This window comes from Lotus japonicus, chromosome 6 (assembly GCF_012489685.1).
Source record: "Lotus japonicus ecotype B-129 chromosome 6, LjGifu_v1.2".
In the NCBI taxonomy this organism is placed as follows: domain Eukaryota; kingdom Viridiplantae; phylum Streptophyta; class Magnoliopsida; order Fabales; family Fabaceae; genus Lotus; species Lotus japonicus.
In genome coordinates, this window is record NC_080046.1 from 15,052,805 (window position 1) to 15,068,748 (window position 15,944).

Below are 15,944 nucleotides of genomic sequence, written 5' to 3' on the forward strand. Positions count from 1 at the left end.
CTTGTGGTTGAGGGTTTGATGGAAGTTGCTGGTGAATGAGGGATTCAATAAGTATTGAAAAATGGGTTCCATGAGAGGGAGATAGGCAACGAGATTTGTAACCCTTGGCGTATTGGAAGCTCAATGCGAGTCCCGTCCGTGTCCGCCGTGATGTCGACGAGGGTTTTGGTCGGAGGTCGAGGTCGCCGTCATGTGCTAGGAAGGTTGGGCGCCAGTGCTACGCGTAAATCGGATGTCGGAGCTGGTCAGAAAGTAGTGCCGCCGGCAACAACGATTGCGGTGGAGAAGGAGAAGAGTGAGAATGAGAATGAGAAGGTTGGAGAGAAAAACGACGTTGTTCCCCAAGGGGGAGTCCCTTGAGAATCCTCATGTTTCCATGGAGTGCTTTATTTTTCTATAGAAGCACGTTTTTGAATTCTGGAAGCGATTTCACGTGATGTTGCTATCATTTTCAGTAGCAGTAATCTTGACATTTTAACAAGCTTGTCAAAACGGTGTTTTTTCATTTGTATATTTATTTTAGTTTAAAAAAAAACTTATGGTTTGATAGATGGGAATTCTTGTTCAAATTTTGGGAGCTTGAATGATTCTGGTGTTGATAGTAGCAGTATCTATGTTGATTCTGGAAGCTTTTAATAGAAATTTCTGGGTTTGAGCAAGGAGAATGAGAAAATGGATTTGGGAATGGTGGATCTGGAATAGTTTGATGAAGGAGATGAATTTGTTTTTTTTTAGAATTTAAATGAAAAAGAAAAGAAAATCCAAATGGACTCTTTAAATGACGTGGTAATGCCACATGGGCTTCCCGGAGCTCCGGCGTTGACCTAACCGGCCGGAAGGACCAAAGCCAACTATTTTACAAAAAACTGGGGACCAATCCCCACCTTTGCTCCGGCGAGGGACTAAAGCCATATTTATGACAAACGTTGGGGACCAAAAACTGGATTAAGCCTTTTGGAATAGATTACCAGTTGCTATTTGGAGGGACTGAAGAAGGTATTGTATGATGTTTGGACTTATATTTATTGATATGGACAACTTCAATGAATTGAAGAAAACTTCTAGGTATGGAGTAGTTATGCAAAAAGATCTTATGGAAGATAGTTTGGCTTAGGCATGAAATGTTGTGGAAGCATTGGAGGAAGTGTTTATGAGATGAGGGAGCCATGTAATGTTAATTGGAAAAATAAAAAATAAGAACTGATGGGATGTAACCAAAGGTGGAGAAGCTGAGTACTTGACTCCCTTAAATAAGGCACTTGTTGTGATTTTGACCTTTTGCCCTTTGTTAACTCGACATCAACATATCTTGGTAGATCATGGAAACAATGTTCTAGAAACAAATTTCATGCAAGTCTACATGAGTAATGTGAGTCCTGTAGGATGGTTAGAGTGGATTCCTTATTTGGACACATTATACAGTGCTAACAATAGAATTATGGATTAGAATTCATAAGCTAGACTAGATAAGCGAGTGAAATGGTCAGTTATCCTAACTAGATAAGTCACCATATCTCAATTAATTATGTGGACCAATGGTTTGGGTACCTTATCCATTAGTCTCTTAAAAATCAATTTATAAAACTGAATTTGCTACTTTATCTAAAAAAAAATCATTGATTACATTGTACCCAATCATTTCACTTGTGTATCTAGTCTAACTCCTAGTCTACAATTCCTACCCTCATCCTAGTAGTGTGTCCAAATCTAAGGACCCATTCCACTCTAGCCACTCTTGAGGCCTGAGGGAAATTACACACGAATGACATGAAAACTGTTCTAGAGTAGAATATTACTTCAGTTTACCAAATTTGTTGAGGTGGAGTTAACAAATACAGAAATAAATAGAGAAAAACATAACACTTAGAGGTCATTTGCAACCTCTGTCACTTTGGTCCTACTTTGGGAGGGAATTTTCTTGGCCATGTCAAAATGACCACATTACCCCTGGTTTTGGTTACGCATGATTCTTGAACATCATCATTGCTTTTTTTTTGTTTGTTTGTTTGTTTTTTTGTTGATAATTTGGAGGGCAAAAGCCCAGAAAAGAAAAACTACACCAGCCTTGGGGTAGTGATCCCCATTACATCATTCTTAAGGAATTGAACTAGAAAGTTAGGAACAATCTCGCTATCAAAAACTAAGTCTGGCATACTATGACTACGCTTAGCAAGGGCATCTGCGCAACAATTAGATTCCCTCATAATTAGATTGAAAGAGACATTCCAATTCTGAGAAACTAAGCTGAAAATCTGTCTCACTAGTTCCACATTTGGGTGGTCCGCGGGGCATCTGAGCGTGATCAGATCAAACGCTTCTTTGGAGTCAATGTCGACTTCAATGTTTCCTGGTTTCATTGTGAAGGCAATTTCCAGCCCTGTAATAACCCCTTTAAGCTCTGCAATTAGGGGGTTTCCAGGGGAAATTCTCAAGGTGAAGCCCTTTAGCAGCTTTCCATCCTCTCTGATTAAGCCACCGCACGCAGAGTTGCCATTATGGTTGTGACAAGGAGGCATATGTTAACTCCACCTTTCTCAGGTTTTTTTTTTTGTTTTTGTTCTTTCCCTTTTTCACTTTTCTCACTCTTCTTATTTGGACCTCCAATTGGGTGTCTAAATTATCAAATTAATTACAATATCCATCTGCCATTTTTTTTTATGACTGGACGGGGCAATATCCATCTGCCATAATGACAAACAAACTATCCATATATATTTGCATCAAACTATTAGATAATTAAATATGAGAAAATAGGAGATGCACTGACAGTGTAAACTTGTTTTACACATGCACCCAATTGATTTCCGCCACATCAGCAATTTATTAATTTACTAATTAAAATTAAAAAGATTTGTAACTACTCCCTCTGGTCCTATTTATAAGCAATAAAAAAAAATTCACATAGTTTAAGAAATGTAGTTAAACTAGATAAAATACATTAAATTTGTCTTAAATTAAAATAAACTTCCAAAATTACCCTTTATTATTAGTATTGGAAAATGGGAAAGAGAGAGAATAATTAATGAGACACATTTTACAAGTTAGAATTAATAAGGGCATCATTGGAAAAAAATAATTAATATAGCTCAAACTTTTATTTGGTTCTTATAAAAAGGACCAAGATTTTTCTTCTCTTTCATGCTTATAAATAGGACCGGAGGGAGTACTTAGTCTTATGTGACATAATGTGATTGGACGTCAGTGTAAAACATATCCATTAATCTCATTAAATATATGCAGACCCTGTGTGTCTCTAAAAATAGTTCAATGGAATATGTCAAATGTGACAAATAGTATTAGTTATGCGATTACTTGTTAAGATCTTGGTGTTTTCATGCATTGTTTGTGCCTTTGAAAACTGTGCCTTTGAAAACTGAGCCACAATCACAAGTCACAACACTGTATCATCAGCTAACAGCATCAATGGCGATTTCAGTTGAAACCTTCTTCAAAGAGAGGAAATACCCATTCATTTTCACCCTCATGGTCTTGCTAATCTGCTTCACGATCCTCCTTTTTGCCAACACCACCTTCACCTTCGATCCAAATAGCTTCTACCCTGATGTCAAAGCGCAACCACTTGAACCCAATTCCCCTGCAACCACAGATTCTTCCCCATTTCCGAAAGATCACGAAGAATCACCTCGTAACTTGACCAGGATCTCTGCCCCAAAAGATCAAGGGTTGTTGCGCCAGTGGGAGGATGTTTTCGGCGGTGTTTCTGATGATTTGAATGTGGATTGGAAGGTTTGTAAGGGTGTGGCAGCGGTGGATTATATACCCTGTTTGGATAACTTGAAGGTGATTAAGGCTTTGAGGACAAGGAGGCATATGGAGCATAGGGAAAGGCATTGTCCTAATCCTAGAAGTAGAACCCGGTGTTTGGTGCCTCTTCCCAAAGGGTATAAGTTTCCGGTGTCGTGGCCTAAGAGCAGGGACATGGTGAGATTGGTATTTTGGTAAGAAAATTTCTGGTTTTTGGTTGTTGGATGCTTGTGATTTTCTTCTATTTAGAAAATTGCTTGATGCTTTGATTGTGTGTTAAGGCCCAGTTTGGAAGAGCTTATTTGAGCTTATCTGATAGCATAAACTCTTATGCCACTGTTTGGGAGAGCTTATGCAAACAACTTACGGCCTACCATAAGCTGTTTTGAGCTTATTTTCATAAGTTACTCATGATAGCTTATGAAAAAGAGCTTATGCTTAGATATAGCTTATTTTCAATTTATTTCAATAATTTTTTTTAAATAGCTTATAAATAAGCACTTATGTCATAAGCTCTTATGACCATAAGTGCTTAATTAAGCTGTTTCAATCACTTGATATTGTTAAAAATGATTGTCTTTTGTTCTTAGAAAATTGTGGTGATGATAATTTGTTTGCATTTTATCAATTGACATGCTATTGGAAGAAACTCTTGATATTGGTCAAAGATGGTTGCCTTTAGTTCTTATAAATTCTGATCTTGAATTCTTGATATCTTGTTTGCATTTTATCAACTCATATGCTATTGGAAGAAACTTCATTACTTGCTGTTTCTGGCGTCACTTTGTGCTTTCAGGTTTATATTTCATAACGTCCCTTGTGAAATTTACTTTTGGTTCTGGTTTTTCAGATTTGGTATGATAATGTCCCTCATACAAAGCTACTTGAATACAAGAAGGAGCAACACTGGGTGGTGAAGTCAGGCGAACATCTTGTCTTTCCTGGAGGTGGTACTCAGTTTAAAGAAGGAGTTGACCATTATATTAAGTTCATAGAAAAGGTATACTATCATTTGGCTTCGAACAAGTAATAATTTTCCTTAATTATGATGTTCGTTAATTTGTTTATAGAAAGAAGTAAGAAACTAAAGTGAATTCTTGAAAACGGACTAAAAAAAGAGATATTGGAAGGAACAACGTGAAACCTTTTTATGCTTTTGTTTTTACCACAAGACAATTTCTTTTGAGGGTGAGCTTCTTATCATAGTGATTGTTAGTCTAAGAACCAAGAGATTTGAATGTAGGCCACAATAAAATATGGACAAATTTATCCTGCTCTGCCTACAGATTCATATTTTCTCAACAAGGAATAAAACTCTCAGCTTAGAATTGACCATACTGGGCACTAACAAAAGAGCTATAAATAAATATTGATAAAACTTGTTCCCTTTTGTTTTATTGTTTTCTTCCAATGAATGCTCTTTTTTTATCTATGTACGACTTAACTGTCATCTTAGTCATGTTCTGTTGATATAACAAAATTTTGATATAGTTCTTAAATGCTTATTATGTTTTATGGTTTTCTGAATGTCTTTTGTTTTATGCCAGACACTGCCCGCAATCCAATGGGGAAAAAATATCAGGGTTATTCTTGACGTTGGTTGTGGAGTAGCTAGCTTTGGTGGAAGTCTTCTTGATAGAAATGTTATTACCATGTCATTTGCACCCAAGGATGAGCATGAAGCTCAAATACAGTTTGCTTTGGAGCGAGGGATTCCAGCAACTCTTTCTGTCATTGGAACCCAAAAGTTGGTATATCCTGACAACGGATTTGATTTGATCCATTGCGCACGATGCAGGGTGCATTGGGATGGAGACGGTACTTCTTGTCTTCTGAGTTCTGAATTATGCCCATTTGAGGACAACCTTCTATAATATAATCTTTTGCACTGAGTGTTTGTTCACAAATCTGTTCGTGACTTTAGGTGGGAAACCGTTATTTGAGCTCAACAGGATTCTTAGACCTGGCGGTTTCTTTGCATGGTCTGCAACACCAGTTTATCGTGATGATGAAAGAGATCAGAAAGTATGGAAGGGTTTGTATCTTACTCCCCCCACCTTCATGCAATTATTACTTGGGAGATTTAAAGTAATGTTTAAGAAAAAAAGTTGTTGTACTTTTCTCAAACATGAGAGTAATGATTTCTTGATGAATGTTCGGGTAACATGCAAAATATTCTAATGATGAATATTGTTTTCCTTGTTTTATGCAGCCATGGTGACTATAACAAAAGCAATGTGCTGGACTATTGTGGCTAAGACTCTTGATTCATCTGGAATTGGTCTTGTTATATACCAGAAGCCTACATCATCCGTGTGCTATGAAAAACGCAAACAGAAGAATCCTCCTTTATGTGAAAATCACGAAAGGAAAAATAGCTCATGGTATATGCTACAGTTTTTCGTTTTTCTATCACATTTATATTTCCACCAAATTTTAGTTTCTTTTGCAATGCCAATATGAATGGAAGGAAAGAAATTTAGTGGACTTTGTTGATGTTTTGTTATTTGATATGTATATAAACTTATAAACTATAAAGCATGAGATGGACTAAACATTTTACATCAGTTTTCATGGCATATATAACTCAAATCAAAATGAAACCATAGAAAATGTGAACGCACCCCTGCAAGCAATACTTAACATATCATCAATTTCTCTTTCTGATGAATTTCTTTACATGATTATGTTTAGGTATACCAGACTCAGTGGTTGCATTATTCCTCTTCCAATTGATGGCGCGGGTAATCTGCAGAGCTGGCCCATGTCTTGGCCTCAGAGGCTTACAAGTATACCTCCTAGCTTGTCTACTGAATCATATGCCAGCGAGATATTCAACAAGGACAACAAACTCTGGTCTGAACTAGTTTCAGACGTTTATATAAATGGTCTTTCTGTAAATTGGTCGAGTTTTCGAAATATCATGGACATGAATGCTGGTTATGCAGGGTAAAATATATATTGTTCGCTCTCTGACATATGTTTATATTATATATCTTCACATCTCTGACAAATGAGCATGAATGGTATATTTTATATTTTAAACAGCATCAATGCAACTGTTCTTTGATATTGAACTGATAGCAAGTACATTAATTTTCAGATTTGCCGCAGCACTCGTTGATCTACCAGTTTGGGTGATGAATGTAGTACCTATTGATATGCCAGATTCTCTTTCTATTATATTTGACAGAGGGTTAATAGGAATGTACCATGATTGGTGTGAGTCCTTTAACACCTACCCTCGCACATATGATCTTCTTCATGCTAGCTTCCTCTTCAAAAATCTTGAGAAAAGGTATGCTTATGGAGAAAAATAATACCTTATACCTATATAGGCATATAATTATGCCATTTCTCTATGTTGAATTGTGATTCTCATAGTTTGAAATAATCTTTCTCAGGTGTGACATGGTTGATGTGGTTGTCGAGATCGATCGCATATTGAGACCAGATGGGTATCTCCTCGTTCAGGACTCTATGGAAACTAATAGAAAGCTTGGTCCAATCTTGCGTTCACTTCATTGGTCAGTAACGTTGTATCAAAATCAGTTCCTTGTTGGTAGGAAGAGTTTCTGGCGTCCAAGGCCATAGAAACTGAATAATGAATAGGGTTGCTCATCATATCCTCTGCTTCAGTGTAGGATTGCTTATAATTTTCTTTATTCTAATCCTAATATAGATATAGAATCAAACAAAACTACAAATCAAGTATAGGGAGGATACTTTTTTTGGCAGACAATCCGTTGAGGATAAATATTTTTTTTGTTTTAACCACAACTGCTCTGTATGTGTTGTTTGAGCAAAGATATTCTTTTATTTTATTTTTTTAGGATAATAGGTATTGTTGTATTGAGTAAACTAGTGCCTACAAAGCCATTATTTTGTAGAACCTTGAATGAATTATATTTTTATTCCTTTCAATATTGTTAGTATACAATTTTTCGATTCCTAACTGAAAAAAATCCCTTAATCAATTTTTCGAGTCCTAACTGAAAAAAGTTCCTTGGCCAGCCAGCTCCATACCGTTTTGTACACTGATTGTAGGACGATGGATTAATCTCACAATAGACAAAATAAAGATTAATGCTTTAATCAAGTCGTTCATGAAATTTCTTTTATCTAAGGCTCTCAATTCTTTATTTTATATCACTAAGATATTTAGGGGTTTATTATATATGTGAGATTAAATAATTTTAAAAATGGAAGTTGGGTTTGTTAATTTTTCTAAAAAATTAACTTTAAACTAGGGTTTTATGATGTCATTGGTGTTTTGAAGCTTATTAAAATTAGAAATTAGCCATGACTTTTTTCAAAAGTATGAAAGCTTTTCTTTTACATATTGTTGTTCATCTCCTTTTCAAAATATAAATCAAGTTTGTTAGATTTAAGGATCTTTTACACTTTGCCTTTTTTTATAGAAATCTATTTATATGCGGATTGAAGCGGTAGAGGAGGTTAAGGTTCACCATCTACAAGTATCACAGAAGAACCGTCTAAACGAGTTAAAGCTAGATCAATGTCCAAGGAATATCCAAACGTTGCATTAATGTAAAAAATTGGAACCCAAGGATGTAGATGAAGAATTCAGGAGAAAGTGTAATGACAATGCAAGAAGAACTCACTCAGTTCATAATAAAGGCTCAATCAGTTCACAAGAAATGATATATGAACTCTATAACTCGAGTCACAACATGGATCAATCATCGCAAAATGAATTTTCATAAACAAACATTATGAAGACCATAAAGTTGCTTGAAACGAATTTAGAATTGTAGCACAAGGACACAATCTTGTAAATACATTGATTAAACTGAAACTTCTGATCAAGTAGAAATGTTAGAAGCTATTCAAATCCAAACTCTACTTTTCTACTAAATGAATGATTCCAAATGGATGTAAAAAGTGTGTTTCTAAATGAAATAATTGATGAAAAAGTCTTTGTTAAGCAAACTCCTGATTTTGTTGATGATCAAACTTCCCCAAAACATGCCTTTAAATTGAAAAGGGCAGTCTCTAAACTCTAAGAGCGGGGTAATATTGATACTACATTCCTCATTATTATAAAGGCTTAATTGCACTTTTGTCCCTGTTCTTTCACGATTGTGTGATTTGACTTCCTAATGTTTAAAAGGAACGATTTTAATCCCTAAATTTATAATTTGTGAAAATTGGGTCCTTCTATTATCCTACCTTCATTTTTTAACGGAAATTGTTTACGTGGCATTAAATATTATTATTCTTTTAAAATTATTTGACATGTCATCTTCTTCTTCAACCTTTCTTCTACTTTGAAAAGTTATAGTACTTGACGAAGAACATCCACCGTATCATAATTATTTGCCATGAAGCTAGCAAGGAAATTAAACTATTTTGTGCTTCATCCATCAATTAAACCCCAAACAACATTGACAAATCCGATCCTCCCTGTTCAAAGATGACAAACCCTTAATCAATTCATGGATACTACAGACAACATCTAGGAATAGGAAAAGAAAACACAAACACATTTTTCTTCTTTGTGAAAAACAGCCCTAAACCAAAATATCACAACCCTCTAATTAAAGCATAACCCAACAAAATCACACAACTGGAATCAATAGCCGGTACAAATAACGCTTTCCTCTGCCCCTCTACCAGTGACCAGTACCATATTATCACTAATTTAAAGCCTTCCAATATAAACATATCATACAGAAAACAAAACTTCCTCAGGATAATGAAATCTTTCCACAAGTCTTTTTTTAAGACAACCCTCCATATTGTTGCTATCCAATTGGATCTCTTGACTTCTCCAGTACTCATCCAAATTATTTCTTTCAAATTTCTTGATTAATTTATACTTTTTTTTTCTGTTTTTTCAATTCACATATTTCTTATCACAATGCCTTTAGCCACCACGTAAGCATATAATTTGTTCTAAATATCTCCATCCTTTGTCATCCATTTTTTTTTATCTCTGTTCAAGACCTCAAATGCTTTTATTTTATTTTATTCTAAATTTGGACTCTTCATATTTCCCTACACTTTTCCATACTTAAGAATATTGTTCATGAGCATCTTCGTATCTATCTATACCTAATCTATTTGTCTCTCCAACAATTTTGGCTCTTACACATTGATATCTCGTACAAAACCAAATTGAATCCCTGGTTTATTTCTTCTTCGCGGTATATATATTTCCCAAGACTGTCCCCATCTTTAAAAAATCCTCCATAGGTCCATTTCTCCATATTCATCAGGAAAATTTGAGAAAAAAGTTATGTCTTCCCTTATTGTTGCTTGCACACTTTCCTATCCTCTGTTCATTGATTATAAACGGTTCCCCTAGTCCTCTCTTCCAATGTTGTGCATCTCTTCTCATCTCCTCTAGTTGATCTTAGCTGCCAGTGATGCTTCTCTATGGAGCCATCTCATTTTTACCCGGGCCTGATGAGCTCCAACAATCCCTTCGTGGACTTTCTCCATAGTATTAATATCGCGTCGTGCACGGATGAAATAAGAGTATGAATAAATGAATAAAATCATAAGTTAAACTTAAATATAAGTCAGTAAATTAGCAAGAGTGTTAATCAATTATTGGTAAACATTTCTTATAAACCACATTCATTGTTGTTGATTACACATTTTCTTTTTTCTTTTTGTAACTCTCGCAAGTGATGCATGCAATTGCTCATGCTCTCGCATTAAAAGCAGCTCCAACGGTATAAAATATTTTTAAAACAATTAATTTAAATTAAAAAAGGAATTAAATATAAATAACTTATTTTGCTACATAAGTTGATACCAATTTTCAAATTTTAAACTACGATAGTAAACGATTTTAAATTTGTAGTAATTATTTTAGAAACCTAAATTTTAGTATAATATTATATGTAATTGCGTTTAAATATTTAATTCAATTCGATTCAATTAAAATTAATTTAATCTATGAAATGTATTTTTTGTGGTGAATAAATTAGAAAATGTATGAATGTAATCAAATTATTTTCCACAAAATCTAATAAATTATGATTGATTTAAATAAGCAAATGTATATAACTGTGACTGTAATGATCAATATTTTTTTTAATTTGAATTAAATTTTATTAATTTCTGCATGACATAGTTGTATAAATTTTATTTGTAATTATATTTGAAAGGGATATATGACATCATATTCCTAACTTTATGATCATTCTAAAATATAGATAATGATCTTGATTGTAACTTTATCGAATATTCATAGCTATAAAAAAATTGTAACTTTCTATATTTTTTTTAGAAAATTAAAATCAATATTATTTGATAAGAGAAGCTTGGGTGCAAGGCTTACCCTAGTTGAGAAACAGAACATAAAAAGGGCGCCAACACCTCAAGACAAACAAGAGAACATAGATGTAACTTTTTTATATTTAAACTCAAACAATAAATATAGATTTAATAAAATACATTTAATGGTAAAAAAGTCACAATTGACTTTTGTTAATTATTCCAATATCATTAATAATCATTAAATGTCATATTAATACTGTAGTTATTTTTAAAAATATTGAGTTATTGAGTGTTTAAATTATTGAAAAATCAGAAAATACTAATATGACGTCATTTGCCTACTAATAACAGTATGAGAGAGAAAGCTACTCAAGAAAGGCAAGGCATGAGGGAGTGACACTTGTTGGGGTAGCCACTTTTTGGTTTTGAAAATAGTATATGGTATAGGATATGTTAAAGAGTTAGTTTGTGAAAGACCAAAATCACATATGGATTATATTAGAGAGTCTAAAAGCTTAACATGTAAAATAAAAGACACATGTTTTAAGAATATGACAATTTTGCTTAGTTTTTTTATTTTGCATATTGTTTGTCTTTTTTCACTTAAAAAAGTATATTTTTTTAGTGGCGATTGTTTTTACAATTCGTGGTGGTCATTAATTGTTTACATGGCAGTCATAAGTCTGCCGCCTTCCCGGATGCCACAAATGTATTTGTGGCGGTTTTTACCTGTCATCTAGTTTTACATGCCACATAATTTCTCGCGGTTTAAAATCGCCACTATATCTGCCACAAAATGTTGTAACGGAAAAAATGTTGCATTTGGGCTTAAATTCATGTTCTTGAATCATATTGCTATCAACTTGAAAAAGTGGAAATTTGATTCTTTATAAATTTCATATGATAAAAAAATATAAAAGTCAAACAATTAAATTCTCTACAATACAAAAATATCATAAAAAGTGACAATTAAATTGTAAGACCTAGGATTTTATAATTAATTAATTTCCAGCTCACGCATAGGATTCCGTGTAAGCGTGAGTGGAACTTGACTTGTGTTTGACTTTTTGACAAGTAATGTGAAGATGAAAGTTCGCAGTGTGTTTAAGGATGACACTATAGTCATTTTGAGTGATAGCACGAGCCATATTCGCACCCGACTAAGGTCGAGAGTGTCCGAAAAAGGCTATATCCGCTCCTAGAGCATTGTTTAAGAGAATTTTAGAATTAAAGAGAGAATAAGAACCTCTGAGTATTTTTCCCATGACCAGCTTTCCGATACGAAACCCTGGACTGTACGCTTGTTAGGTTTCGCTTCCCGGAAGTCCGCCGAAGCTAGACTTTAACTTCTCGGGAACTTTAACTAAGACATTGAATGAAGAGTTTTTCTATTCGGAGCTTCTAACGAAGTTTCCATCCGCGTTGCCTCATTTCTTTCGACGTTTATGATCTTTTTCCTGAAGGAAGTTTCTTCATCCGACGTCGACTGCAAAAAGTAGTTTTTCGGCATAAATCGACCCACACCGTCTTTGAGACGTTTTCCTCAATTAAATGAACCTCCAATATCGATTTTCCGGATTTTTGCCTCACCTATAAAAAGGGAAAAATGAGAAATTTCTCATTTCTCATTTCTTCCCAAAAGTGGCCGAGAGCTTCAAGAGAGAAAGAGAGAGTGAGATTTTTCTTCAATCCTTGCCCGATCGTCCTGATTTCGGAAGCTACGCGTAGACACAGAGGTAAGGATGCTTAATCTTACTTCTATTTCTGCTTTCTGTCGGCTTATTCTATCTATTTCTGTGCTCAAAGTTTTGAGTTTTTTTGTAAAAATGTCCGATTACCTCGATTTTTCTTTCCAACTATCTTCTACTACAACCCAACATGCTATAATCACTGTCAGATCGTTCGGATTTTCACCGAGTCGCCGTAGATCTGAAAATCTGACTAAAAACCCATTTTTCTTCACATGTGCTTACTTTATTATCAGAAAGTCGCAACCAAGCTTAGTACCCTTGAGATTAAGTGCTATAAACGTCGTTGTGAACAACCCCATCAATTTTGTTTTTCAGAATTTCAATTTTGAGTTTTTGGTCATTAATTCTTGACCAAAATACCCCTAAGTTGTATTTTCAGTCGTTAAATATTTTTGAGAGTTTCCTTGGCCTAGATATCACCTACGAATACCTAGGAATTAAATTAGATCGAAGAAAAAGTTCGGAAACCCTATTTCTAAAGTGGCCGAATTTTTTTGGAGCTGTACCGTGTCCAAAAATAATTTTTGGGTTAGTATGGCCTGAGCCATAGCGAAGCCCTTTCCGTTGTCGAAATTTTGGCTGTGGTTTCGTGTCATTCCGAGTTCTATAGCTCGAGTTATGCGCGTTTTAGCGAACGAAGTTCTGTTGTCGATTCGTGCCTAAATAGGAACTCCGAAGCTTTAAAGCTTTCTTTCTGATTTCGATTAGTGTTATTAGATTGATTGCTTCTAGTAGGGCTTGGGTTGATGATTGTGTTTCCTTGTTCTAGGTTCGTAACTTCCATGCACAACTTCTTGAAGGTATGAAAAACGGTAGAAAGGGGGGGTTTGAATAGAGTTTTCAGAATAAAACTTCCACCTTAAAGATTTTGACAAATCTTTCGAGACACAAGTAAAGTGCTAAAGATAAGAGATAGAAAAGCACACAAGGATTTTATCCTGGTTCACTTGATGAATCACTCAAGCTAGTCCAGTCCACCCGTTAAGGTGATTTCTTCCTTCTTAGAATGAAGGCAATCCACTAATCAGATAATTGTTACAACTGCACTTGAAACCTACAAGTGACTAACAATACACTAACTTAGCTCACACTAAGATTTACTCTCTTAGTCTTCTCTAGGATCCGATCAACCTTGATCTCCTAAAGGTAAACTAAACAACTGTTTAGGAAATATTGTTTACAAGGAAATTGCTTCTTAAAAGCTTGTAGTAAACACAATGAATTCAATGAAGAAAGAATGCTTAGAAGATTTGAATATATCTTGCGCGTGTGTGACTCTTCCAACCGCATCTTTCAATCTTCAGCCTCTATATATACTCCAAGGATTAGGGTTTGAACTCTGCATGGGAATGCTATCGTTGGAGGGCAGAACTGAGATTTCCAGCTTCTGCTGTGGCTGAGAATGTTAGGTTAGGTCGTCAGGATAATACATCTGCTTTTGTACTTTGGATAATGACTTGACATTTAACCTTGTAGACTTCTGATCAGAGGAATGCTTCGTGTTGGAACTTGTGAAGCTTGTTGATCAGAGTCAGAGGGAAGCATGGATCCTCTGACCGTTGTACCTTCTGATTCTGAACTCAGAGGAGAAGTACTTGGTCTTCAGAGCCATTTTGCTTCTAGACTTCAGAGTCTCCACTTTTCAGCTTCAGGATCTTCAGAGTCTTCTACACCATCAGAACATATGAACCTTCAGAGTGTCTGGGTTGTCAGAACGTCTGGATCTTCAGAACTTCAAGTGAGTTGAGTCCACGTCAGAGCTTGATTAACTTCAGATCTTCTGAAGCTTTTCTACTGTTCAGATTGAACATAGAGATTGCGAAAGCGTTGCTTGGGTCACTCTTGTGTGAGATTAAGATAAGGTCAGAGCCTGTTAAGAACACACTCAGAAAACACGTTAGAGCACCACAATTGTTCATACTAAAATGTTAACTTGTAATCATCAAAAATAGAGTTGTACTACTCGATCAAAACTTGATCTTACAATCTCCCCCTTTTTGATGATGACAAAACCAAGTATTTTGATGAACAATTCTTAAACAATAAACTGAATTCACTCAGAGTTTAGAGAATTAGAAATAGTCTTATCCTGATGTGAGTGGTTTATTCTGCTCATTCTGAATCCAAGTCACAGCTTGATTCTGAGCTTAGCTCCCCCTGAATCTAAGACTTAATGAAAACGTTAGTAATATCTAGATTCATAGCTAAATAGTATAAGATGAAGGTGTGAAAAACGACTAGAAGGGGGGGGGGGGTTGAATAGCGTTTTCAATATAAAAACTTTCCCCTTAAGATTTAAAGTAAATCTTTTCGGTTTCTCTAAGATAGATGGTGCAGCGGATAAAGATAGAGAGAAGAGAGAAGCACACAAGTATTTTATCCTGGTTCACTTGATAAATCCCTCAAGCTAATCCAGTCCACCCGTTAAGGTGATTTCTTCCTTCTTAGAATGAAGGCAATCCACTAATCAGATAATTGTTACAACTGCACTTGAAACCTACAAGTGACTAACAATACACTGACTTAGCTATCACTAAGATTCACTCTCTTAGTCTTCTCTAGGATCCGATCAACCTTGATCTCCTAAAGGAATCACCACTAAGATTCACTCTCTTAGTCTTCTTAAGGATACTGACCTACCCGGTCCCTTAAGGAAAATCAAACAACTGTTTGAGGTTGGTGTTTACAAAGGTTTGCTTCTAAATAAGCTGAGTGTAAACTAAATAAGAACAGATGAAGAAAGTAGAGGCTTGAATCTTTTCTTGTATTGCAGCTCTTTGTTTTCTCTCTCTCTTAGCTTTCTTCTTTTCTTCAGCCTTTTATAGTCCAAGGTGCAAAGGATATTTCTGTTGAGAGAATATGACCGTTGGAGGGCATTTCTGGAACTTCCAGAACCTGCTGTGGCTGAACCTTGGTAGGTAGGCTTTTCAGAATAGTACACTGCTCTTGTACTTCTCGATAGAGACATTTGCCTTTAACCATTGACTTCTGATCAGAGTTATGCTTCGTGTTGGAACTTGTGAAGCTTGGTGATCAGAGTCAGAGGGATGCTTGGATCCTCTGACCTTCGTAACTTCTGCTTCTGGACCTTCAGAGCTTCTGAACCTTCAGAGCCTCTGGTCCCTCAGAGCTTCTGGTCTTCAGATCTTCTGATCCTCAGATCTTCTGATCCTC

The 15,944-nt window shown here is 35.3% G+C and overlaps 2 protein-coding genes across 2 annotated transcripts; one reads left to right on the plus strand and one right to left on the minus strand.

Moving 5' to 3' along the window:
- Positions 1-2,054: 2,054 nt before the first annotated feature.
- LOC130724975 (uncharacterized) lies at positions 2,055-2,516 on the minus strand. The gene has a single exon (XM_057576238.1). The coding sequence runs from the start codon at positions 2,514-2,516 to the stop codon at positions 2,055-2,057; it is 462 nt and encodes a 153-aa protein (XP_057432221.1).
- A 499-nt stretch (positions 2,517-3,015) lies between these two features.
- On the plus strand, positions 3,016-7,691 carry LOC130725616 (probable methyltransferase PMT23). Its single transcript, XM_057576829.1, has 8 exons — positions 3,016-3,942; positions 4,616-4,765; positions 5,313-5,583; positions 5,690-5,800; positions 5,978-6,149; positions 6,460-6,714; positions 6,869-7,063; positions 7,170-7,691. Exons 1-8 carry the CDS (start codon positions 3,424-3,426, stop codon positions 7,357-7,359), a joined length of 1,863 nt encoding a protein of 620 aa, XP_057432812.1. The 5' UTR covers positions 3,016-3,423; the 3' UTR covers positions 7,360-7,691.
- The last annotated feature ends 8,253 nt before the right edge of the window (positions 7,692-15,944 follow it).

Excerpts from the sequence above, each read along its gene's own strand:
- LOC130724975 (XM_057576238.1), bottom strand. The coding sequence starts at position 2,516 with ATGCCTCCTTGTCACAACCATAATGGCAACTCTGCGTGCGGTGGCTTA.
- LOC130725616 (XM_057576829.1), top strand. The coding sequence starts at position 3,424 with ATGGCGATTTCAGTTGAAACCTTCTTCAAAGAGAGGAAATACCCATTC. Across the intron at positions 4,766-5,312 it reads ATATTAAGTTCATAGAAAAG|ACACTGCCCGCAATCCAATG; the intron begins GTATACTATCAT and ends GTTTTATGCCAG. Across the intron at positions 6,715-6,868 it reads ATGAATGCTGGTTATGCAGG|ATTTGCCGCAGCACTCGTTG; the intron begins GTAAAATATATA and ends ATTAATTTTCAG.